Source organism: Scophthalmus maximus, chromosome 16 (assembly GCF_022379125.1).
Source record: "Scophthalmus maximus strain ysfricsl-2021 chromosome 16, ASM2237912v1, whole genome shotgun sequence".
NCBI lineage: Eukaryota > Metazoa > Chordata > Actinopteri > Pleuronectiformes > Scophthalmidae > Scophthalmus > Scophthalmus maximus.
In genome coordinates this window covers 8,924,850-8,949,995 of record NC_061530.1, presented here as the reverse complement: position 1 = coordinate 8,949,995, position 25,146 = coordinate 8,924,850, and the positions used below count along the sequence as shown (strand labels likewise).

The 25,146-nt window shown below is 47.0% G+C and overlaps 1 protein-coding gene across 2 annotated transcripts; it reads left to right on the top strand.

Annotated features, from left to right (window-relative positions):
- Positions 1 to 506: 506 nt before the first annotated feature.
- Positions 507 to 17,619, top strand: ubald1a (UBA-like domain containing 1a). 2 transcript variants are annotated; one of them, XM_035611584.2, is made up of 3 exons: positions 507 to 1,021; positions 1,680 to 1,739; positions 15,236 to 17,619. In XM_035611584.2, the coding sequence occupies exons 1-3, from the start codon at positions 914 to 916 to the stop codon at positions 15,548 to 15,550; spliced, it is 483 nt and encodes a 160-aa protein (XP_035467477.1). In that variant the 5' UTR covers positions 507 to 913; the 3' UTR covers positions 15,551 to 17,619. The 2 variants fall into 2 exon arrangements, with proteins under 2 accessions (XP_035467477.1, XP_035467476.1); XM_035611583.2 differs by lacking the exons at positions 507 to 1,021; positions 1,680 to 1,739 and adding an exon at positions 13,620 to 14,486.
- Positions 17,620 to 25,146: the final 7,527 nt, after the last annotated feature.

Here is a 25,146-nt window from a genome sequence, read left to right as displayed (position 1 = left end):
GGGACCTGGATCAAAGGCACAGTTGTCTGTATTGTAACCCGGTTTTAAAACCCTGCGTCAGCCTGCTGTAGTGTCCTTGAGCAAGCCGCCCTGCAACCTCACCGTGTTACATCGACAAAGGAGAAATGAGAATATGATGTAGTACCACCGCAGTCCGCATGTGATGAGAGCGCGCGCACGCAAACACACACACACACACACACACACACACACACACACACACACACTTGGCAGAGCTACGCACAGTGTACAAGACGCGCTCCTGAATGTACACCGTGGCTGTCGGCTGTCCCTAACTTAACTCCGAGCGATGTAATTGGCGCCGGTGGATTTGTTTACCATATTTGGCGAGGCGGTGACCCAGCGCGCCCGGCGATTGGACGAGAGCGGCCGTCATTCACAAAAAAAAGCTCGGCCTCCCGGAGCTTTGGCGAACAAAGCGCGCGCTCACGGGAGTTGTAGTCCAAAACAAACCTCTTCCTGGGACTCGTCGAGCGGCGAGTCGTCCGCCTCGCGGGGATTTCGGCGCCGCGCGTGTGCCGGCGTGTCGACTGTCGAACTACTTGCGATTAACGTGTCGTCAGGAGTCAACATTAAAGCCCCGTCGGAGGGAGAAAGACACGCGGCGCGGAGAGCCCCTTTCGCTCGCAGCATACAAATCCCACCGGCGGCGCCCCCCCCCCCTCCCTCTGATTGGCCGCGTCCGCCCGTCAATCACGCGGCGTTTCCCCTTCCACTACCGCTCCTACAGTAAATATTTGTGTTTGCTCAACCGGCTGTAATGGTGGACGACTGAGGCGGACGAGCGGAATACAACTCGAGCGAAGAAAGAGCGGACACACACGGTCCAGAGTGAGCCCCCAGAGCCAGCCAGCCAGCCAGCGAGTAGGACAACGGAGCTTTTCGTCGAAAAATGGATGAACTCAAACATCAAGTCATGATCAACCAGTTCGTCCTGACGGCGGGTTGCGCGGCGGACCAGGCGAAGCAGCTCCTGCAGGCGGCACACTGGCAGTTCGAGGTAAAAAAAAAAAAAAAGAAAGAAAGAAAGAAAAAGAAAAAAAGAAGGGGGGAAACAAACGATAAAGCTTCTTCGCGGCGGAGGGGACGTCGCTATGTTTCGGTGTCACCGACCGTCAGTCCGGACGGGAGCCTCGCGGCCACTTTGGAAGCTCTCGCCCAGTTGAACACAAACACAAAGCGCCAGTGTCGGAGCCCGTCGGGGTTCTCCTCTCACTGTGGCCGGGGGGAGTCGCTCCTCCGTCTGCAGCCCTGAACTTTGTGCTGTATTTAAAGTCGACACATCTGCGCCCCAAGCCGGAGTAAACGAGCCGGGGACAGGCGCAGCAGGGCGCAGCGTACACGCCACCTCATCCAATTAGACTTCACTCCAGATTAAACGCCAGTAATCCGACACATGACAGCGGCGAGAGGACCGTTACGCAACGGTCGTGCGGTGCCGACCGGCCCGCTACACTGTCGCTAGAGCCGGACAGTGTAGCGGTTCCCTCGCCCGCTAGATTGTTTATTTACGTCAAGGCAGCGGACGATTGGACGAGCTGCTGAGCATTGTGTTCTTGTCTGACACACACACACACACACACACAAACACACACACAAACACCGATGGCACACGAAGATGTAATTAATCCTCTGTTGTTGTTTTCTTTATTGTATAGACTGCCCTCAGTGCCTTCTTTCAAGAAACAAATATTCCATATGGCCATCATCATCAAATGGTGAGTGCAGAGACGAGGAGGAGGAGGAGGAGGAGGAGGAGGAGGAGGGTGGTGGTGGTGAGGATGAGGATAACAACATGCCTTTAAAATGCTCTTCATTGTCCCATTTATTGAATTATGTGTGTGTGTTGTATTATTTGGTGTTGCTCGAAGGGATGCCGTGTTGCAGCGGGCGGGGATGGGGGGCCGATAGACGGGCCCCCACAGGCTGGGAGGGAGGATGCTGTGCTAACAATAACAAAGCACATGTCGGCCATGTTGTGAGCTTCCAGAAATAAACACAGGGGCAGGCATGCAGCTGCAGCGGCCACACTGAGAGAGACACTATACACACACACACGCACACACACAAACACAAACACACACACACACACTCTCTCTGTATGTGTGTGTGTGTAGGGGGGAGTAGGATTGATTAATGCAGAAACATAAAATTCTACATTTGTTTTATTGGATCAACTTAGGTGCATAAAAACGGAAAGTATTTCCGGGTAAAAGAGAGAAGAAGAAAAAAGTCTGTTTCCAGGAAGAAGACAGCAACCGCTCACAAGCAGACCCCCCCCACACACACACACACACTAATCGGAAGAGAGAGTTAAACTGGAAGGTGTTAGGGCTGCAGCAGACTCTCCATAGACACACATACACACACACACAGGAGGTTGGACATTACGAAACACAAGCAGTGTTTTGGGGCTTTTAGCAGCAGCAGCAGCAGCCCACTTTGGCAGCACACAAGCCTTTGTCTGCAGCTGCATGCATGGCAGCATCCAGCAACAGCTGCCTTCCGGAAGAGTCTGACATGAGTGTGAGGGAATTTTGGACGAAATCGTTGATCGTTTATTGAATCTCTCTCTCTCTGTCTCTATCTCTGTGTCTCCCTGAAGGCTCACTGTCTGTTGTGTGCGTTTGACTCACTGTTTGTGCGGCAAAAACGGCCATCGAACTTCTAAACGTTTTGCGCGTGCTCTCTTTATGTCCACTTGGGTTAGTGCAATATTGCCAGTCAGCAGAAGAAATGGCTCTCTGTGATATGAATCCCTTTTTTTAACCACAGCTTTATTATAAGAAAAAAGAGTTCGGCCAGTAAATAAGAGCACACCATTCCCTCTATTTAGCTCATGAAATGTGTCCCTTCAGTTTAGAGAGCAAACTGTCTGCCAAAACAGGGCTGAGCTCGTTTGCTGCGGACACCGGATAATGAAAGTCGCGGAGAACGTGCAGCACCTAGTGTTTGTGGTGTTATTGTTACAGGCAGGTTCTTGCATAACAAGTTGATGACGTCCTTTTTTCACTTTTTTTTTTTTCTTTCACATATGCTGGCATGATCTTTGTTTTTGCTTTTGTGCTTAACATGCCTGCGTTTGTATTTTGTGCGGGCACAGAGTGGGTGTCTGTGTGTGAGTCACAACAGGACTACAGTAGGGCAGCATGTCCAACCTTCCTGCAGCTTATGAGGCCACAGTGTTCGTTGGTATACAAACCTAATCCACTTTGCTTGCTCGCGCTCTCACTGTCAACTCTCTCTCTCTCCCTGTCTCTCTCTATCTGTCTCTCCTGTGCCCTCTCTTTCTTCACTTTAAGAGTAAACATGGACAATATTAAGTTACAAGTTTGTTAACCATGATGTTGCGTCAGTGGCCGCGTCGTGTTGCAACACAAAGACTGGGCTGGAGAGGCTTCACCCCAACCCCACAGGCACCGGCCGATAGCCTGTAGACATGCACCTCTTGGCCGCGTGGCAGATTTGGACGTCATGTAGGTCACTCAGTTTGGGGATGCTGCTCACTGAGCTGGTTTACACTATTGTCTTTTTTTTTTAGGCCCGCAACACAATGTATGGGGCTTAATGCGGGATAACAGATCACTTTCCCCATTTCAATTTGGCATCGCAGGGAGAGAAAACATCTTGAATACCACAGTGCTGTTGTTAAATGTTAAATGAATGCATTTTGTTGCTAAACAAAAACTTGGATATGTAGGAATTGGCATTTCGATTTGTAAGCAATGCCAAGTCTGATTGTGTTTTTGCGTGTTATTGTTAATACATAATTTGTGTATTGTATGTCAGAGTTTTATGCCCTGTACCAATATCAAGTTGTGAGCTTAGTTGGTCCACTCCCCAGTCCAGTCTTTTGTAATGCTGTGAATGCTGAAGGATTTAGCTAAAGCTCCAGTCATTAACTATCCCGGAGCCAGGGGAGTGCCTTTGCTTTGGCACATGATGCGATCTGTGTTTTTGAATGAAGTCATCAAGGCTTACATCTACAGTATGTTTCACGATGGACACCCTCAGTCCAACCTCAGCTCTATGTTTCATACAACCCCTCCCTGTCTACTCTCAGTTTTCTCCTCCCCCCCACACATACATACACACACACACACACACCCTGCCCACACGAACACTTAGACCTTACCACAGCCCTACAGGATGCCACGCTCGCACCGACCCAAAATGGACCCCTTTCACAGCAGAAGGGGGCAGGTTTGACTAAAAACACAGCACCCGGACTTTCTTCACTTTATACACTCTTACTCCTCTTTTGCCTCCCTCCCTCGTGTCCTCTTCTCTCTCTCTCTCTCTCTCTCTCTCTCTCTCTCTCTCTCTCTCTCTCTCTCTCTCTCTCTCTCTCTCTCTGTTTACAGACACAAAACATCAGGTTCAAGAATTCAATTTGCTATTCGCATTTCCTGTGAGAGAATTTTCTAATCACTGCCCTGCTCTCGTCCTCTTGTTTTAGCCGCATGCTCAAAGCAGCCACCACCTTCAGAGCAACACGTCGGCGTGTCTGCTCAAAACACTTGGAACGCACAACGTATTCCTCTCGCTTCTGGCAGTTTGATGGTCTTACTGAATGTACGCGTATCCCTGCCTTCATTTGCTTCCGTGCACATTCTCGGGATGTTCCAAGCTCGTTTTAAGGCCTCGCCTAAAAGTCTGAGTTATTCCTGCCACAGTGTTTACAATATCTCCTTACACAGTTGGAATGCCAGCTGTCCAACAAAAATGCTCCTCCACGTTCTCATTGCTCCTCATCATATAATGCAGAATAATGATAGAAAGCGTTGTCATTTGTAAGAAAAATGACCTAAAATTGTTTCTCTAGTATACAAAAGAGGTAGGTATAGGTATAGGTAGATAGCTTCTTGTGCACACAAACAACTTGGGGAAAAAGGTATTTTTTTCGCTCCTCTGGGTTTCGATTAATCTGTGAACCGGGAAAGAAAAGCCGCCGACACTTCACTGTGTGCTCACGCCAATGTCAGTGTTTCCGTGATCTGTATGTCTCCCATGTGGGGCACGTCCAGGCACACTAAAGTGAATGAATCCTCATATGACCACATAGAAGGAAGTAGCCCAGCTGGATGACTTCCACTGTTGTCTGGGAACATGTGACCCCCCCCCCCCCCCTCTCATGTGACGGGGCTTGGAAACTAACAAACTAAGCCACACAGCCTGGTTTACATGTGTGTAATTTGTGCTGGAGTTATGACTAATAAAGACATTGCAACGAGGCCGTCATGTGGCAGCCCTGCAGTATAAAGTCAGGACTGTTCTGCTGAAAAGTGTGTTGTCTTTAGTAGGTCAGAGTAATAAAAATAATCCACTTAAGAAATATTTCACATTCTCCATCCCCCCCCAACCATGTCTTCACTCTTTACTTTATGTCTGCCTCTTGTTTTCATGTGAAATTTTTATTTATGTGTATCTGGTCTTTTCCTTTTCTTATTTAGATGAGTCAATAAACTAAATATAGGCATTAAATCATCTCTGCCATATCCATTCATAGAACTTTTATCTTTTCCGCCGAACTACCGAGAACAACCGAGCCCGACCCACATTCTGCAACCCACAGAATCACGAAGAAAGAGCTCTACGGTTTGAATGATCACATTTTTTTTGCTGGACCATTCCTCACTGGCGGTGACGCACAAGGTGAAGGAAACTGGGATTTTTATGAAGGGCAACGTCCAGCTCCGACTGCTCGGGCACAGTGACGTAGCAGACTGGTTCTGGGCACAGCGGGGCAGGTGATAGAATGGGCGTGGGGATGTTTAGAGGCCGTTTCCTGGCAATATGAACCCCCAGCAGGAGAAAGGAGCAGGTTTTAGTGTGTGTGTGTGTGTGTTTCTAGTAACTACAAACAGTTGGTTGCGGTGTCGGGGTGTGGCTTTAAAAAAAAAAGGGATTTTTCAGAAATCCAAACTGCTCTTCAATTAGCGATCTCATCTGACTGAGATTTGTAGTGTGACGTTTTCCCATGCAGAAGAGCAAAGGTATAATTACCTTCCCAAATTGTGACGTGACAACAAGCAAGACTTACTGCTACTGTCTTTCTCTTTGTCTTTGCTTCTGACTGTTTATTAACACACTGGGAGGGATGCAAGGTGGTTGACTTGAGCATATTAAAGATACTTGGATTGTTTCTTCTGATGGCTGTGAAGAACTGATGAAAACAAGTGTTGAGGGTAGTTTTGGCGAGCACCAAGGGTGAAATTGACTAAGAGCAAGGCGAGTCTATCACAATACAGACATGGCGTTCTCTGTCCCGATGGAGTCTACTTGCAGAAGATATTAAGTGCAGGATGGGGTGAAATCCAGTTTATTTTGTCCTCACTGTGTGTGTGTGTGTGTGTGTGTGTGTGTGTGTGTGTGTGTGTGTGTGTGTGTGTGTGTGTGTGTGTGTGTGTGTGTGTGTGTGTGTGTGTGTGTGTGTGTGTGTGTGTGTGTGTGTGTGTGTGTGTGTGTGTGTGTGTGTGTGTGTGTGTGTGTGTGTGTGTGTGTGTGTGTGTGTCTGTGTGTGTGTGTGTGTGTGTGTGTGTGTGTCTGAACCAGTGTATTATACAGCCATGCCAAGCAGTTTGCCACATCTGAAGAGGCTTGGCCTGTGCTCTGCATGTTCCAGCGTGTTGCCCTACATGTTTCCAGGAGCACAGCTTCCCAGAACCCTAACCACACACACACACACAGACTTTAGCTCAACTTGAGGGAATGGGAATCCATGTGGGATGTCTGCGAGGACCAGATGTGTTTATGAGCGGTTGGAGCTAGATTGGGTTTCACACTGACTCTCAGAGTCACCGAGTACACCCAGAGACACACAAGTGGTGAGGCCGATGGCTCGGGGAACACAAGCAGCACATGGGAACCTTGTCTGCTGCATAAAAGAGAGAGTTGTCACATGACATCTCCCTGGCCTGTCTTCTCAGGTCAGCAGTAGCGCTGCAGCTGGGCTCACCCTGCTGACTTGTGAGCACCGGCCTGCCTCTCCCTCGCCCCACTATTTACCATGCACTCACCTTACACAGCCTCGTCCGTCCCGCGTCTGCTTTCCTGGCTCACATTCACAACCCGTGACTCCTCGCCGGTCTCAATCCTACACTGAAGGCGAGGTGTCACTTATTTAATTACAGTGTAAAGGCAACATTTGTATTTTGAGTTTTTGAATTTAGAAATCTCCTGGAACAGCCAGCCATTCGTCTTGTTTTTCTACGCTTCCATTTCTAGTCATCTGTGCAAACGCTTCAGCAGATGCGGATGCATAAATCAATTTGCCTTTTGCGACGGCAGCGCTGGGAAATTTTGATTTGAGAGAGATCAGAAAGTCCCCATCACATAGTGTTCAGTGGTTTAGATTGAGACCTAACATGTGTTGAGTGTGCGGTGAAAGGAAAACTGAAGTGTATGAGCAGTCTTAAGAAAGTTAACCTTTGGCAGGCTGAGTGTTTGCATCGCATCGTGTTTTGCTCTTCCTCGCGTTGACCTTCGGCCTAGTAGTTTCTCTTGCCAGCCCGTTACCAGTTGAGAGGCCAAAGCTCTTTTTCTAGATACGAGTGGGCCAATGAACACCTATTGTTATAGCCTGTTAGCAATTGTTGTGAGCAGCACAGTGTGTGCATGTGGTCAAACAGACGACATTCTCCCCTCAGTCCCATCTCTTCCATCCATAGCTGCTTTTCTTTTTCTGTGTCTGTTCTCTCCTGCACTCGTTCTCCTTCCTGGTTATTGTACAGTGTCGGTAAACACAGGAAGACAGTCTGGCTAATGATCAGCCGAGTCCCGCGTGAGCTCAAATCCAGACATTGCCCTGTGTGGTTACAGTATTAACTCACACGTCCAGACATACACAGACACTTGGGCTCGACAACTAAAAGGTGGGTGAGGGGGTGGGGGTCAGGGGTGAGGAGGGGGGAGACGGTCACTTGAAAACGTTCAGCAGCACCTGTTGACCTCCTTCATTCTGTTCCGAGAAGGGAAACATCAAGTTTGAACTCCAGGCCTCTCCCAGAAAAGCCTGACTGTCGCCTCCATGTGTGTGAGCTGCGCTTGATGGGATGATAAAACACAGAAAAGTTGCTTGTCTGGTTTCGGTTTCGACGTGATGACGAGGTGACCCTGAACGTCCAGTACATGTGTAAAAGAAATGGCAGATTTCCATGTGCAGCTTGGAAATGATGTAGGCAAACAGAAGGAGGGAAGTCTAACAAAAAAAAAAATATATATATATATATATACACACACATATATATATATATGCATTTCAGCATGGACTATCTCTTAAATATGAAGAAGGATTTGTTGTATTTTGTATAATTATTATTATTATTGCAAACGTCAAATCTCCAGTGGGAACTGTGAATTTCCAGGTTATTTTAAAGGTGTAAAAATGTAATGAAGTGATTTGTAGTGTAAAATCTTAATAATGATTAACATCACACTTTTTGTATCATAGTCTTCATTTCACCACAAGGGCTTTAGGTGTAGATAGTGCATTTCTATTGAGAGACTCATGCAAAGCAGTTTTTGTAAATAGGTAAATTTCAGGTAGCAATGAAAACAAAATGTTGCCCTACCAAGAAGTCGTATAACTGCTATTTCTGTCTAAGTGTTATTATTACATGATCACTCATTATCTTGGTTATGGTGAACATGGTGGGCTGGCTTCACTTCTTTAGTAGGTCACGGTTGCTTTGGGATCCAACAAGGCCAAAAAAAACCAAACCAAAATCAGCAGCACTCTGCTGCAGTACACACACACCATAAGAGCAGCAGTCACTATTTAAATATTAAGCAGGTTGTCCGAATCATGTCGACTTAATGGTCTATGTAGTCTGCCCTCTCTCTTCTCTTTCCTCCCACCTCTCTCTCTACGTTCGGTTTCAGATTCTGTTTTACCATAACTCTCCCTTCTTCCCTTTTTAGACTTTTTTTTTTATTTGCCCCGTTCATTCCCTCTCTTCTGTTGACTTGTATCTGCCACTTTGCCCTCGTGTCCACAGCCCTCACAGAATATCAGTCAGAATTAGCCCCGACAGTTACACATTTACAGCACGTCTCTTTTTGTGTCATCCACGAATGGCACGGTTTATTTTTGTGGCACATTTTACCTTCAACGCCGCCAAACTACAAGTAGGGGCGTCAAGAAGTGTGATCACATTTTCTTCACTAGACAGCAGCTTTGCTCCTCTGAGCTGCCCTCGTAATAGTCCCTTTACTGTGCTCAGCAATTTCAGTGGAAAACTTGGATTAAGGATTAAGGTTAAATATCTGTTTGAGACTGAATGAGACCCATCGACACTGAAGAGGCTCGGAGAGTCGAGGCCTGCCGAGTTCTTACGTGGCCAGTCACCGTGTGTGCTTTCATGAGACACACAAAATATGAAAACAAGCTGACATAGTTAGTTGCCAGCAGTAAAAGGTCTGGACACATGTCGTGGAACTTATTACAGTATATGATGTGACGAAACCCTCAGTAGTAGTCGGCTGTAAAACATGAAACATTGCCTTCAGCTTCAAATATATGACCAAAATAAACATTTTGAGGTGTGCATGCTTAGTGAATAGCCTCAACTGCCAAGCCCCCTGTGCAGACACCCTTGTTTTTGCAGTCGTAGAGCTGGAGAGAAGAATTCATTCCTGACAGTCTCTCTGACCACGAGGCCTGTCGCGATAACTTTGTTTTGTCGGACGATACATTGTCCTAGAAATAATTGCGATAAGCAATTATTATTGTCATTTTAAGACGCCACTTTTTGCCACGGAATCTTGCGAGCCTGCAGTACAGGCCTATTGGATCGTTGCGAGTGTGAGTCAACTGCAGTCTTCTCTAGCACGATTTGTGTCGCTGCTGAGAGAAATGTTATCTGTAGTTTAAATAATGCAAGTCTTTCTCAAGCAGACGGTAACACCGCAGTTGGTGAGCTGCGACTCCGACACGGAGCAGGTGAGAGGACAGAAGCAGCGCGACTGAGTGGAATGTTGTTGACATTCATGCATTGTACGATAAGTCGATAACATAACTATTGTGACAGGCCTACTGACCAAAATCCACAAATCATTTTGTATTCGAAGCTATAAAACGGTACATCCCGCTCAAAGTGATTTTGTCTTTGTCAGTTTTCCATCAGTATATACCTCCCACTGAACAGTAAATGAAATGTTCTAATCCAAACAGAAGATCCAGTTCTAATAAGAACTCGGGCCTGAGGATCAGGAGACGGCATGCGTCATGTATCACCACCGCCGTCCTCGTGTCTCACAGATCTCTCAGCGCAGTTCACTGCAAGTGCTGACAAAGAATGCGTGAAGTGTTCGAAAGGGAAGTGAGAGAGAACCGGAGAGAAGGGCGAGAGAGCAGACAAGACATGCACGCAGTGAGATTCAATAGGTCATGATAGATCATTTGTGTGTCAGAAACAACTTTAGCAAGGAGGCAAAGTTTAAATGTGAAAGTGCGGCAGGCTTGGCCAGATGTCTAATTTCACAACAGCTCAAAAGTGGCTATGGATATTGTGAAATTTAGAAGGAGCAGTAATGGTCCAACCTGCGATCCTCCCCCAGTTTAAGAGCCTTTGTTGGAGCATTTGTTTCTTTGAATGACAGCCTGACACACAGCCAATGTAAGCTGTAACCAGACACCTCCAATTTGCTTGTTATAACTTGCATATGACATTTGATGTCAGCAAAGGATGTCTGTATGTTTTAACTAAATTCATCACACTTCATCTATTGCAAAATGCGGCTTAAAATTCCTGTGACAGCTGGAAAGGAGAGGGGGTGCGTGTGTGTTTTTCGCGCGATATTAAACGGACGAGTTCAGTCGGGGTCACACGACGTATACCTGGACCCTCTGCACAAGTATGCTGGACGAAAAGAAAGCCTCTCTTTCTCGGCCCGGCACATGCACGCACTTGATGTTTCTGAGGAATGTGGTTGGTTAGACTGGAAATAGCTCCAGCTCATCTGTGTTTGTGGACAAACACACACACACACACACAAACGTACACAAACGTACACAAACGGAGGAGTGTTTAAGAGCTGTAGAGCCTCACCGCTGGCCCAGGCCAGGCATGTTTGGAGTGCCCCCTCCCCGCCGCCCCAGTCAACCATGTGCTCCCCGTGTCCGGCTCAGCAAACAGCCTTGGAAGAGAGGCTGGACGGGGCCGGGCGGCTGTGGCCACTGTGGCTACAGAGCCGAAGGCCTGCCACAGGCCTGCCTCAGCCCCGACCGATGAACAGGAGATCTATGCCGCTTCGTCATAACAACCGTCCCCATGACAACCGCGCTGCTGGCTCTGTTTTGAACACAAACTCTGCCTCGCTGTCTTCTGTTTCCCCCGTCTCTCAATCTTTAGATCTGTCTGTCGCATGTGCTGTCACATACACACAGTCCGAAGGTCGCTGGGAACATTGTGTGCTGCTAAACACTGTCTGACCTTATAGATACAGTATTACTTGAATGTTTGTTTTTGAATTGAACATTTTTTGGGGGGGTAAATGATCCTGCAAGCTTGTTAACTGACTAACCGTCCACAGGCAATCATTTGTGTGGCGTTACTGAGCTAAGCCTCCATCTTATGATGCTTTTCGGCCAGATGTCGACAATTGACTGTTTCACAGTAGTGACATCAAATTTAGAAGCAGGTTTACCTCACCGGACCTCTCACATTATTCCTGAGCTGACATGTGCTCACAAAGCAAACAGCAGACGCGCATGCTTTTCTTTCTTTCTTGGCCCGTCGCTGTATACGGAGCCAAGATTTACAAACAAACACTCTCTGCCCTTGTGCATTATTCATATTCAGAGAATCAGTTTCTATTTTTATCTTATGTCATAGTCTTGAGTGAATAGTTCAATGTAAAAAGGGCAAAAGAAAAGTATCCATTAGATGGAACAATTATAAAAGCGTACGCACAACAATTTATCTATCTCAGATAAATATTTTCTCCTTCGCCTGCTTTTCGTCCATTTCAGTTTCATAACCGAGCTGCACGTACGTTCCTGGGATACTCACACGGCTCACACCTCACATTGTCTGTGCGTGCGTGAGGCAAACCCTCTTTACGCCAGTGTTTGTGTGTGTGTTGTCTGCATATGTGCACAAAGTGAGTGACTTTCTCAGATGAATCATTAACCCTCATGTTGTGACTGCAGACTGCCCACATGCTATGTGTTGTCTGTTGTCGGAGACTAGCCGGTTGGATTTTTTTTATTTTTTTTACTTTGGTTCTGCATACACCGGCCTCGGCGGCGCACGCAGTATGCCTCCCTGTCCTCGCCTCGGTGCAGCGAGAGTTAATCTGCCTCTAAAAAGACACGGTAACCTGCGTCGTCAGAGCAGTGTTTTCATCTTGTGTGTGGGAATTTGAAGTCCTGCAGGTTTTACTTTGGGTGTTGTTTTTCTTTATCGGCTCTGACAACAGACAGGTCATGTGCTCTGACACAGAAGGCTCAAAGCATGACACTGGAGTTCACTTTGACAAAATACATACACACACATTTGTATACGTACATCCTATATTCATGTGGAAGATATGCTGATTCTTTGTATGAGGGTGGGGATTCTGCTGAGGCTACTGTCAGTGACAAAGTGTCAGATAAGCAGTTGGATCCAAACCCTCGCAGCCTGGCAGAGAAGACGGCTGGCGTGTCTTTGGACCAGATCCTCTTTCCCGTGGGTCGATGGCGTCTGCGTCTCCGACTCTGTCCAAGGTCCCCTGCACAGACCACACACACACAGTAGTCGTGTGTTGTGTTTATTGTGTGAGTGGAGGAGTGTGAGGTGGCTCATTGGTGAGAGACGCACGCGTGGTGTTCGAAGTCGGTGTCCTCGTCACACTCCCTTTGTCCTTCTTGTTCCGGGCTGCTGTTGAATGTGAAGCGGGGGCCACAAAATGAAACCTGTGCGGTGAAAGTGAAATGTGTTGTGTTTCATCTGACTGCAGGTATTTTATTCATACCTGCTCATCCACGTACGTGTTCGTGGATGAGCAAGTCAGACGCAAATGTCCCAGCGGACAAACCGAAAAGGTCACGTCGCCAGCACTTTTGGCTCATTTTCTAACCCTTGGCAGCAAACGAGGAGGCATCTATTGTTTTTCCACCTCAGCGAGATCACCAGGTTTATTAAGAAATCCGACCAGTACCCTCCACCGCTGCCCGCCAAGAACAGGAAGGATCACAGAGGTCACCTCTGCATTCCAGGGTGTCTCTTTACCGCAGGAAACGCTCTCAGAGGCATGAGCCAGCGTTTCCTGTCCTGAGTGCACAGTGGACACACGCTCACCTTTCACAAGACAGTGCCACCCTGAGAAACCCCTGGCCCGGCGTGGACCGGCTCAGCACGGCCTCGGGCCGCGTTATTCCAAGCCAAAGCACTTTTAGGGGGCAAAGTAGTCCAATTACCCCCCCTCCCAAGGGAGGAACGGTATTCCTGTCACTCTGTTTATTTTCTTCTGAAGGCATGTGCACTAAGGCCGCGTGCCGCAATCTGAGAGCCGTGAGTGGCGGAGCTGAACATAGATTAGATACCAGGGGTCCACCTCAGAACTGGACGTTAAAAACAGGGGGGGGGGGGTGTTGTTTTGGCAGCTCGCACCATTTCATCCCGTTAACATATTCTGGTGCAGTGTTCGTGTGTCACTGCAGCTGCTGTTCCCAGTAGTTGATTCATGCAGCCCATGACTCCCAATTCCAGAAAACCAGGAGTCATAGGCTCCAAACACTCGACCTGAAGAGGCGGGAAGTGTCTGGACATTGTTACGGTGCAGAAGGAAAACACATTTTGAGGGAGACTGTAAGGACACAATCACAAATCAAGTGGTTCATCATCTAATGCGGTAAAGAGGTTTGTAGGCTGAACAGTAGGTGATGTTAATTTGAATCCCGGCTCATATTCCGTCCTGTCAGTTTTTCTTGAATCCCAAGTACGTGTGATTTTATGAAATCCTAATCCTGGGAGTTGCCAGGCTGTTTTCTTCCACTACATCTGCCTGGTGATGGAGGATTATTTTTGCCGTGTAGGTACCTGCCCTGTGAACGTTTTAGCCCAGGCACTTATTTTTAGAGGTGGGGGGGGCCTCCTGGCTACACGTCGCTCCACCTCTGCCTCCCTTTGGAACACAGTAGCTTGTTGTTTTCCTGCTCACAACTGGACGGGGACATGGAAGAGGAAGCAGGACGCGGTGCTGCGGGTGACAAGCCATGTCAGGGAGGACGAGGAGGACGACGATGAAGGCGTTCTGTGCTCGGAACAGCCAAACATGTTGTTCGCATGGCCCGATGGCTGCGAGGTGTCAGGTCCAGTGTTGTTTTTGGCACGCGGGTGTATTGTGTGTGCCCCGGGGTGTGTTCCACTAAAGGAACTCCTGGCAGCAAGACAATAACAGCGCTGGCACAAGGGAGGGTCGGAGCAGGTCGGAGCACAGGGGAGTGTCATACGGCAAAGGAGGCTTGGTTTGTGTCTGTGAGTGTTTTTGTCCGCGTGTGTCCACAAAGCAACATGAGCTGTTATTCTCAGTCTGACCAAGTTTTATTTAGTCTGCTCAAATCAGATTGTGCTCGAAACAGGAAGTGGATGTAAAAGCATCAGGACCCTCGGCCTGGGATTCCCCTAAATTTTCCGTCAGTTACACCCAAACGGTCCTTTTAAAGGAATATCTGTCTGTTGAGCGAGGTCGACGACTGCTATCTCTGAGAGATGTTTGTAGTTCGGTGCCATGTTTACACGAGTGAGAGATAACGATCAGTGGCTGTCATGAGGCAAGTTGCATTGTACAAAACCCACAGCGAGTACATGTTGTCTGTTCTTATTCTTTTCATTTCCTTATACATTTATATTGTTGTTATTGACTCAATTAGATGATTCTTGTTTTCATCTTGTTATAAAATCAAGTTATAAAACTTGTGTTTTTTTTCACTTTACATATTGAGAATAAAGTCGAAATGTCGAGGAAAAAGTTAAGCTTTTGAGAATATATCAAACTGGCACGTACGTGTGGGACGGCCTCTACGGAGGGATTTGTGTGGATGAATTGGTGAAAGTGTACGTCAGCTGTGTCTGCTCTAATGTCATCCCCGTTGAAAAAAACTCTGAGTCTGTAAGAGTTTACAGGGTGGAGTTCAACTTTAAGATGACAAAGACAGGATATTGTGCTCATAGTGATTATTGTTTTGGATATTCATTGATGCCTCTCTGTCCTTGCTACTCCCCAGATGTGCACCCCAGCCAACACGCCAGCGACGCCCCCCAACTTCCCGGACGCGTTGACCATGTTCTCCAGGCTGAAGGCGTCCGAGAGCTTCAACAGCGGCAGCGGTGGCAGCCCCATGGCCGCCTCCATGGCCACCTCACCCCCGCCCCCCCAGGTCGGCGGCTGGGGGGTCTCACCTAATGTGCCGCAACCTCCACAGGGACTCTGGACTCAAGGGCAGCCCCCCACGCAGCCCTGCCCCGCCTGGCCCACGGGCGTAAACCCGCACGTGGGCGCCGAGCAGAAGGCTAGTGTAGCGATGGAGGCTGAGAGATGAAGGGCGGCATGGGACTGAAAGGCCCCCCCTTACACCCCGAGGAGAGAAGGGAACGGGGTATGAAAGCGGGGAGGGAGGGAAGGGTGGGAGGTGATAATGGGTAAAACAAAAAGAGTTTTGGTCTTTTTCTTTCCCAAAAGAAGGACGGATGGGAAGAGATGGAAACTACGCAAACCAAGAAAAACTCAACGAGGACAATTCAAGAAGAGGAGAAAACCAATGCAAATCTCAATACAAAAAATAGAAAGAAAAAAAAGATACGCACACACATAGTAAGAAGAGAGCAACTGCAATCTTTGTTAGTTTTTTCCTAAGTAAATGCATAGATAAGAGAAATATTATTGAACTAAAAAAAAATAAAAAATAAAAAAATTGTCACGCCCAAGGATTCTATATGATGTTCACGGACATTCAAGGCAGCAAAACTTAATTTTCTGTTTTTTGTTTAGTTTTCTTTTGTTTTTTTTTGTTATTTTCCAGCCAGTGTTTTTTTTTTTTGTGTCACTGGCATTCTGTGTTTCTGCAACTGTCTGTGCTGCATGAGGAGGGAGGACGTTGCAATGCAGTGTTTTAGATTGATTCAAAAATCAACACGCACTTAAGTGTGAGTGTGTACGCATGTGAGCGGGTGGTCAAGTTTGTTATCAAAAAATGTATACACACACACACAGTTTATATATTCACACACACACACACACACACACACACACACACACACACACACACACACACAAGCGTCTAGAAGAAACACCTCCATACTGTCATCCCCATCGTCAAAGGTGGGACTTTTCTTACCTCGCCTGGTGGTCACCTGACTTCTTTCAGCCAATCAGGGATTCTTCTTATAGCAACCATCGCCACCACCGACACAGGACATGTTTTTAAAGTTTATGCCAACTGATTTTCGCAGCAATGGTTCTTTTTTTTTTTCCTCTTCCTTACAGTTTTAAACCTGGACTCAGACTACAGCTGTCCTCTGGAGATTTGGGTTATTCCTTGAGAACCAAACTTGTGGACTTAATGTAATATCGTTTTTTAAATGCAAATTTGTTCTGGGTTTTTTCGAGAGGTTAAGGGAGGCGGCTTCGAACTTGGGTGGGACTTGAGGTTGACGTTTTTTTTGTTTTGTTTTGAACGGGTGAATCAAACGCACCCGAAATGGCAACAGATTTACTAGAAAATACAAAACACGGCGACTTCATCTTTGTAAACAGAATTGCCACTTTGCATGATGTGTTCATAATGTGTTACATATTTTGTAACAGACATACATGAGGTCGAGATATTGTTTACGGGCGGGGGTGGAGTTAAGGATCAGGGTGGGCCAGCGGGTGTTGTTCCCATAGCAAAAAGAAATGCAATAGTGCAAAGTGTCTCGTTCAATATGAGAAACAAAACAAAAGAAACAGGGTGTGGGGGCAGCTGGGCGACGCCCACTACAAGTTATTTAGGGACACAACAGACTACTTATGAATATATACAGTATATATGTGTGTGTATATATATATATATATATATACACACACACACACACTCTCAGTTAGTGTACTACAGAGGGGTTTTTACAACGTTTAGGTTTCAACATTCGACCGGTCCCTGGTCCATTGATCCTGCTGAGGGACAGTTCAGGGACAACCCTGACATACGGCAATATTTGAAAAGCAGGGTCCGCCCCCTAATTTTAGTTTGTCCTGTTTGGATTATTTTTACATTTGATAAAAGCTGAGAGAATAAGAAGAGATATTTTGAATAGCTTGAGAATCTTTTTTTTTTTTTTAAGATTATTAGGGGAAGAAAAAGAAAAGGATTTAATAATGAATAAATAACCAACTTCCTTTTTTTATTATTTAGATTAAACTAATGTTTGAGTTCATCCCTTTTTCATGCTTCATACTTTATTTGGTTAAATCAGAGCGTTTTCTGGGTGGGCCTGTCCCTAAATGGTTTCTCATGTATGTCCCCCCCCCCCTTGTTTGACTGTATGAGACCATTCCCACAATATTTGTGGACTACCTGATAATTAACTTATCATTTTTGTGAACCTAAATAAATATTGTATGTCAATCTAATAAGTGTGTGAATATGGGTGTTGCTATAGTTTAGCCTCACATAAATTGTTGTGTGTGTGTCAGAGAGAGAGAGAGAGAGAGAGAGAGACATCTGAGCAGCGAGTTAAATAATGACACTAAGAAGATGGAAGCATCATAATCTCACGCTTGGCTACCTCTCAGTCTGGCGGATTTAATAGTCAGCCAGCCAGACTACGAAATCATGTTCTACAAACCTTCATCTTGTCTTTTTATGCTTCTCCGTCTGTCTTCCTCTGGCCCTGTGCTTCTGAGGACTATAGCGTCTCTCCGACGATGAAAGGGGCCGGAGATAAAAGCCAACATGGAGCAATAGAGGGGGGGGGAAGCTTTGGAGAGAGGGACTCCAGCTCTGCGGCCATTGCTATCTTCGCCTCTCCGAATCCGCTGCTCTTTAGATGTAAACACAAACAAACACCAGCTGCCTGCGTGCACACAGTCACCACAGACAAACACCCACTACACACACACACCCACATGCCAGTGGTGTAGTAATGGTGGTGGTGGTGAAGGCGGGTCACAGAGTTCTCCATGCCCTCGGCTCATTACACGACTGCTTCTCCCTCTGCAGGAAACGAGAGAGGAAGCCTGTGCCGATCGCTGTGTGCCAGTTTCGAGCCGCGCGGAGCGTTTTTCGGAGGGCTCGGGTGACTGCGGACAACTTGGCACTGCCCCTGCACTGGAGGAGCATTGTGGGAACAAGGGACAGCAATAAACACGTCGGGGTTTCGATCCAAGAGAGTCAATGATGGCAGTGCATTGCGTATTCAGACAGCGCTGCGGGAGGCCTGTGAAAAATAATTAGCAGCCTCCCGTTTTAGTTTGGCGATATCTTTAGATCAGTCTTCCCAGAAAACAGCCAGTCTCCAAACTGCCGGTCCGAACAAAGCCTCAATCACTTCACCACTCTTGACACCAACACTTCCTTGAAAATGACAACTGGGACAGTTTTGAATAGCCAGACCTCGCACTGCCTGGTCGTCTGTCGGTTTCATGTTCAGCATTCATCCAAACTGTTTATTCAAATGGGCCCTTGTTGGCACATTGTGCAGGGATACAGGCTCCGTTCAGTTTATCCTTTGCACAAACCCAGGTCTTCTGGGTCAGTGGACGGTGTGGACACAACGCGGCGTCACAGATGGCTCACCTGTCCTGCTTATTGTGTCAACATGACCATATTGGTTTGCTGCCGTGGAGCACTTAAAGGTTTTTGGTAAATTAGTCTGACCTCAATTTTTATGTGTTAACTGTATTTGTTTTTTAGACAACACAAAACAGAGGAGGTCCGGCCTTTCAGAATCTACGAGACAAAAGTGTTAAACATGTTACGGTCATTCATACATACGCAGAATCCACATACCGCCACGCTATTCACACCGTTACGCGCTGTTTCCGATAGTTAGTGTTGGTGAAAGTAATAACAGCGTCGAATCAACATTCTCAGTGAAGAAGAATGGTGGGAAACATTGACGGACGTAGTCACCGGGTCCGGAAAATGAAGCCAGTATTCTGTGGAATGACCAGCAGAGGGCAACTCCACTGGTTGCAAAAGAAGTCAGTCAGTTCAATAGAAGTCGATTCTACTTTCACTTGATTTATAATGTTAGGGAAACAGTTTAATGTCTCAATCTCTAGTTTCAAGTCTTCTCCAATACAACATGATGTTCATTTTGTAAATGATGGTCTCATTGAGCGTAAAATAGACAATAAAGCACAGTATGCATTGGAGCGTGGATCGAGTGGGATTGACAGCTAGTACCATCCAATCGGTGCAGGTGTAGGTGGGCGTGCAGTGGACGAGCGCTCACTCAGACCCATAATTCATTTTATTATGTTCCCCTGTGCTTTTCCTACGGTGACAAAAGGCCCATTAGCGCCTGCCAGTCTACACGGTTGGTCCTCCTTTGTACTTACCAGTCTTTTCTCAATGATTTAAAAAGTATAGGTTGCAGGTTGCTATTACTGGCATGAGGCAAGACGGTGCTTAGGGGCTTTATATCAGCAGGTAGAGTGAGATGTGTAGACAGGGTGGCTGGGGGAGGACAGAGGACACAGAGCGGACACAGTGACTTTGTGTGCGATTGTAACCTGGCACCTCACCTCCCTGTTCTGTTCTACAGGTGGAGGCCCCGTCGGAGCACCGGAAAAGGTGAAGCTATAGCAGCAGTTAAGACACACACACACACACACACACACACACACACACACACACACACACACACACACATACAGTGCATATGCACAGTACATACATTGATGGTGAGGTGCTTTGATTTGACTATCCTCTACAGCTGGATTCTCATTTAACTTATTTGAAGGACAGAAATGCTCATCACAGCTGGTTCCTCTATCGGCCCTCAAGTGGCCCAAATTTTTTTTTAAAAATCAATAAAGGCAACTTTTAAGAATCAATGGAACTGGAAAAACAGCACAATGGAAAACAGATCCAGTCGATCTGGATGAGCACTTGTGTTCCAGTTGGTCATTTCAGCACCAGTTTTATCACCTCCCCCTCTGTGTGTGTGTGTGTGTGTGTGTGTGTGTGTGTGTGTGTGTGTGTGTGTGTGTGTGTGTGTGTGTGTGTGTGTGTGTGTGTGTGTGTGTGTGTGAGAGAGAGAGAGAGAGAGACTGCGACTGCAGTGAACCTGTGACAATGGCTGTGTGCCACTTCAGCCTCTCTGTGGCCGAGATGTTGGGTTGGACACAAAGCTGCCTTTATCTCTGCTCTCAATGTTGTATCAGTGCTGCCTGGCTGGATGCATAGCTGTGGACTTAAATGAAACACACACACACACACACACACACACACATAGGGCCATAGAATGCATTTAAAAATGGACGTAGTCACCGGGAGAGTGAAGCCAATGCGGAAGGGAAAAGAAATTAGTTTCAATAGAAGTCTATGAGAAAATGCGCTGCGACCCTAACCCTAACATTTTTGGGGATGTTCCATATCCTCGAGAGTTCGCCTAACCCTAATAACAACCAAACTTTCCTCACCCTTAAACCCCTACCCACAAACTTTACCTTAACCCCTGACCCACAAATCCACTTATTCCCAGTTGGAGACATGGCTTTTGTCACTAGTCGGACAAACGGAGAAACTATCCCCTATGAATTGTTTTTTTTAGTCTGAAATTTGTCCTAAAGCCCTGGTAGCCTATGACACATAAGCACACACACACACACACACACACACACACCAGTTCTGACACAATCCAATCCACTACTGAGACTGGAAGCAGCAGGTGTGTGCTTGTGTGCATGTGTGTGTGTGTGTGTGTGTGTGTGTGTGTGTGTGTGTGTCTGAGACTATAAAGAGACCACTGACCGTCAGGGGAAGTGACAGAGACGGACACATGCTGTTTCTGTTCCCATGTCATGCGGTGCCGGTTTGGAGAAAAGTCACGGAAGCAGCAAAATGTATTGTCACGGTGTTTGTGTGTGGACAGTGTGTTAATGTAAATATGAATTCACTGAGTCCATGGTGTTTGTGTCCGTGTGTGTGTGTGTGTCCGTGTGTGTGTGTGTGTGTCCGTGTGTGTGTGTGTGTGTGTGTGTTTGTGTTGCCTAAACAGGTCAGATGGGCCTTATGACAACATTATGCAACAGTGCACTTCTTTCTGTGACTTTTCCTCCTTCTCACTTGCCTCTAAACACCTCTTCTCAGTTTCACCAGACTTCCCTCTGTTCACAAGATCTCTCTCTCTTTCTCTCTCTCTCTCTCTCACAGAGGTACGGAGAAAGAGACTGGAATGTGGACAGGAGACTTTTCCCGAAAGTCACAGAGGGGAAACGAGCCGTAAAGCCCATTTACAGGTGAATTAGCAGGTTGTTACGCTGCAGGACATCACAGCCGTGGACCTGCACCGCGGCCCTGCTCTGTGGCGGCGGCGGTCTCGGCGCCACTCTGTTCTCGTGCCACAGTGAAGAAGCCTCACAGTCAATCATCAGCTTTTCTACTTCCGCTCGCTAAATTGACACCACCCGATGTTTCCACGCTCCTCCCCTGATCCCCGTTGAGTTTCTATCGCCCAAGCACGAGCCCGCCGCTGTCTGCCTCACATCAGACATCTTTCCGTCAGAGTCCCACGCTGCAGCTCGCCGCTGTTGTCTGGACCGCGAGGCGGGCGGCCCTGCGGTGACAGCAGGGGTTCCATTAGATCAGATGAAACATTAACGATCCCTGTGGGGAGTCGGGCCGCTGCGGCAAGCAAGCGAGCGAGGACAGAGCACACCGGAGAGAAGGGACGAAATCGGAGGCAAATGAGAACACAGCAAATGAGGTTCGTATTTGACTGCAGCGCTTACACATCCAAACGTACGACTTACAGCAATTGAATTAGCAGCAGTAGAATAACAAAAAACTAAAGTATGTATACAACCCATAACTTGCATTTTGAATCCATTAACGTACTCGAGGTTGCAAACATCACCTTGTGATACGGTGTGATACTTGGTGCATGAACATTTCAGGTATCATAACCACACAAAGCTCGTATAGAATCTCGTGTTTGTACATTCATACACAAAATCTTTAACTTCCGTGTCATTCCGATTCATTTGGCCCATCTCTCTCTGGGATTTAAAAAACAAAAAATGACAAACACAAAATATTTGCCCCCCCAAATTCAGCCTGGCACCAGTGTGTCTCTGCAGACGTGGAGGGATCCGTGTGCGGGCACTGACCATGACGTCTGGATCTGCAAGGAAAGAGATTCAAATCACTTGGACTGTGAGATCTCCAGGCAACACGGTTCACGATTCATCCTCATGAGCTCTATGCTGACAGTCTGAACAACACTTCAACCATCAACTTGCTGTTGCGGGATATTTCAGTCTCGACCAAAGTGGCGGACAGACACGCCAACTGTCTGTCACCTGCAGAGCCTTGTCACTAGCACGGCCAAAAACATGTGATAGTGCCATCCTCATCCTTTAAAGCGGAAACTCTTTGGCTCCAACTTGTCATCATGATGTGTTAAACTGTGTAACGGCGCTAGAGATTACACTGTGCACCGAAGTTGACTGTTGCTATTTTAAGTTTGATATTTGCGGTACACTCGAAGAACAAAATGTTCTGTGGGGTTTTTGAAAGTGCGACGACTCCTCAGAGAGTCTCCTCAGTCCCCTCTCAGCAATCGTCTTTTGTTGTCTTCCCATTTGCAATCTCAAAATGACCACGTCAACCGCCGACACGTGTTTTCGTAAGGCCCTGGGCCTCCTGTTCGGAGGTGTCCTGCGGGGTGAAGCGGCTGCAGATGTGTTGACACGTCAGTTCCCCTGAGAGGAAATGAACCTGCACCCGGAGGAGAGGCGCGCGGCGGTGACACACCCCGGACACACACCACCGTGCGATTTATCACCGTGATCCATCTTTGTTGTTCCAGGCTTAAATAAGAAGTTGCGGTTTCAGAGCTCTGTATTCGAGGTCTGAATGCAGCTGCTCAACAGTGCCGCTTGGAGATTTTGAAGGGGAGGTTCTGTTGCTTAACAGCTGATGTACAGTGGCAATATGTGTGCGTGAACGTAACTCGTGTGCAGATTGCCTTGTCTGAGGGGAAATGCGACGCAGTGTCTCCCATGCAGAGCTGGACTTGTCCTCGCTCGCCTGATGCTGCAGCCGCAGGCGTCGTTTTTCATGCGGGCGCTGCACCATGCTGGCAGCATGCCTGGCAGCCCCTCTCCTGTCCCGCTTTCCCTGTCCACTGCTCCCTCTTTTCACCTCTCTTTTTTATGTTTCTCGCCTCTCACTCACTTACTTGCCCCCTTACACAAGCGCACTTCTCTCCGCCTCTGCCCCTGCGTCTGGCCTCCAATGCTCCTGAGTGGTGCAATGATCTCGTGCCCGTCTGGCCTCAAAAAAAAAGAAAGGGGCTGGAGGACTGTGGGTTATGATGACATAATTTCAGCCAGCAATGTTCAAGACCAGGACAAAAGCCAGCTGCTGTGAGCATCTGTGTGTGTGTGTGTGTTTGTGTGCGTGTGTGTGTGTGTGTGTGTGCAAATCTCATCGCCCCCTGTTACTCAGTGTGAGTCCAGCCGCAAACTGCTGCACAGGAAGTGATTTTAAACAATGGGTTTGTTCAAACGAGAAACCAGGAGCATCCTCACACACTCACTCACGCCACATTGTCGTACCCATAGACTGTCGTACCACACTCGTGGAACGTCCTCATCGCTGCCACCCTGATGTAGAAAAATCAATGGACTACTGCAACACAAACGATTGGTCCCTGTGACGTTTATGTGACACAGACAGTGGAACAACCATGTAAATGTCAGGCGGACAAGTACACATTATATGTTGTAATCTATAAAAAAAACTTAACACAATGAGGTTACAGTAACAACAAAGACTACAACGGTGTTGTGGTATAATATCCTTCAGAATTGGACATCCCTGACTCCCATGGGTTCTACTTTGGTCCTCATAAGTTCGTATAAGAAATACACAGAGGCACCCGACGCACATGCACACACTAACACACACTAATCCGGGTATGACGCAACCCTCTGAGCATGTCATCATCAGTGGGACTCTCTGGGGTGGGGGGCTGATGGACACACTGGACAACAGAGTGTGTGTGTGTGTGTGTGTGTGCGTTCACGTCGCCTGGGTCTTCTACTGTCCAGCGGATGAAAATCACAGCAGCCTGTATAAAGTATATACAGTTTTCATGTTTACAAGCTCATTTCTTCTGCTGCTGTTTGAAAACATTGACATGCGAGCTCAGAGGATAACACTAGCCAGCTAGCTTGGTAGCTGACTTTTGTATTCTACACCAACCGTGTTGCTCACAGTGACGAGCAAGCAAGGAATCATCACCTAAAGGGATAGTTCAGTGATTTTGAAGTGGGGTTGTATGAGTTACTTATGCGTAGTTAATATGTTACCTTGTGGAGATGGTGATCAGCGATTTCATTTGACGGAGTTCATAAGTTTGCACTTTTGCCGCAGTACGCTTGAAAAAAAAAGTGCAAACTTAAACGGCTCTCTGGCGGCAAAAATAGAACCAGTTACATATACATTAAGTGTTGTTTGGGGATTTAAGTATAACACTTTTATATTCATATTTTCAATTTAAAAGCAGTGAAATTAAGACAGAAAACCGTATGTGTTTTATCTTCATATTTTACATTCAGCACATATGAAATAGATATCGGGAAAAGAGGCTATAGAGAAAAATATATGGGTATATTAAAATGTGGAGGAGAGGAGAAAAATCTGTGAAGTTGATATAAAAACCATTGGAATAAGAGGTGGGGATGGTTGGGGCTGCTTTGACCTCTACTAACCAAATGTTGTGTTTTAACCATTTGTCCTCTTACATTTACATTTACAGTTATTTACTGTCCAACAATATGTGAGAGCATTTATTCTTTTTCTGAATAATGGAGCTCATTAACCATCAGGGTCTATGCATCCCTCCCTGGGTGACTAATACCCCGACAGGTGGTTGCTGTTATTTGATCTGCATGTTTTTGAACACACACACACACACACAC

Coding starts and splice junctions, on each gene's coding strand:
- ubald1a (XM_035611583.2), top strand. CDS start 14,295: ATGGCCCGATGGCTGCGAGGTGTCAGGTCCAGTGTTGTTTTTGGCACG. Junction 14,487..15,235: donor AGGAGGCTTGGTTTGTGTCT/GTGAGTGTTTTT, acceptor GCTACTCCCCAG/ATGTGCACCCCAGCCAACAC.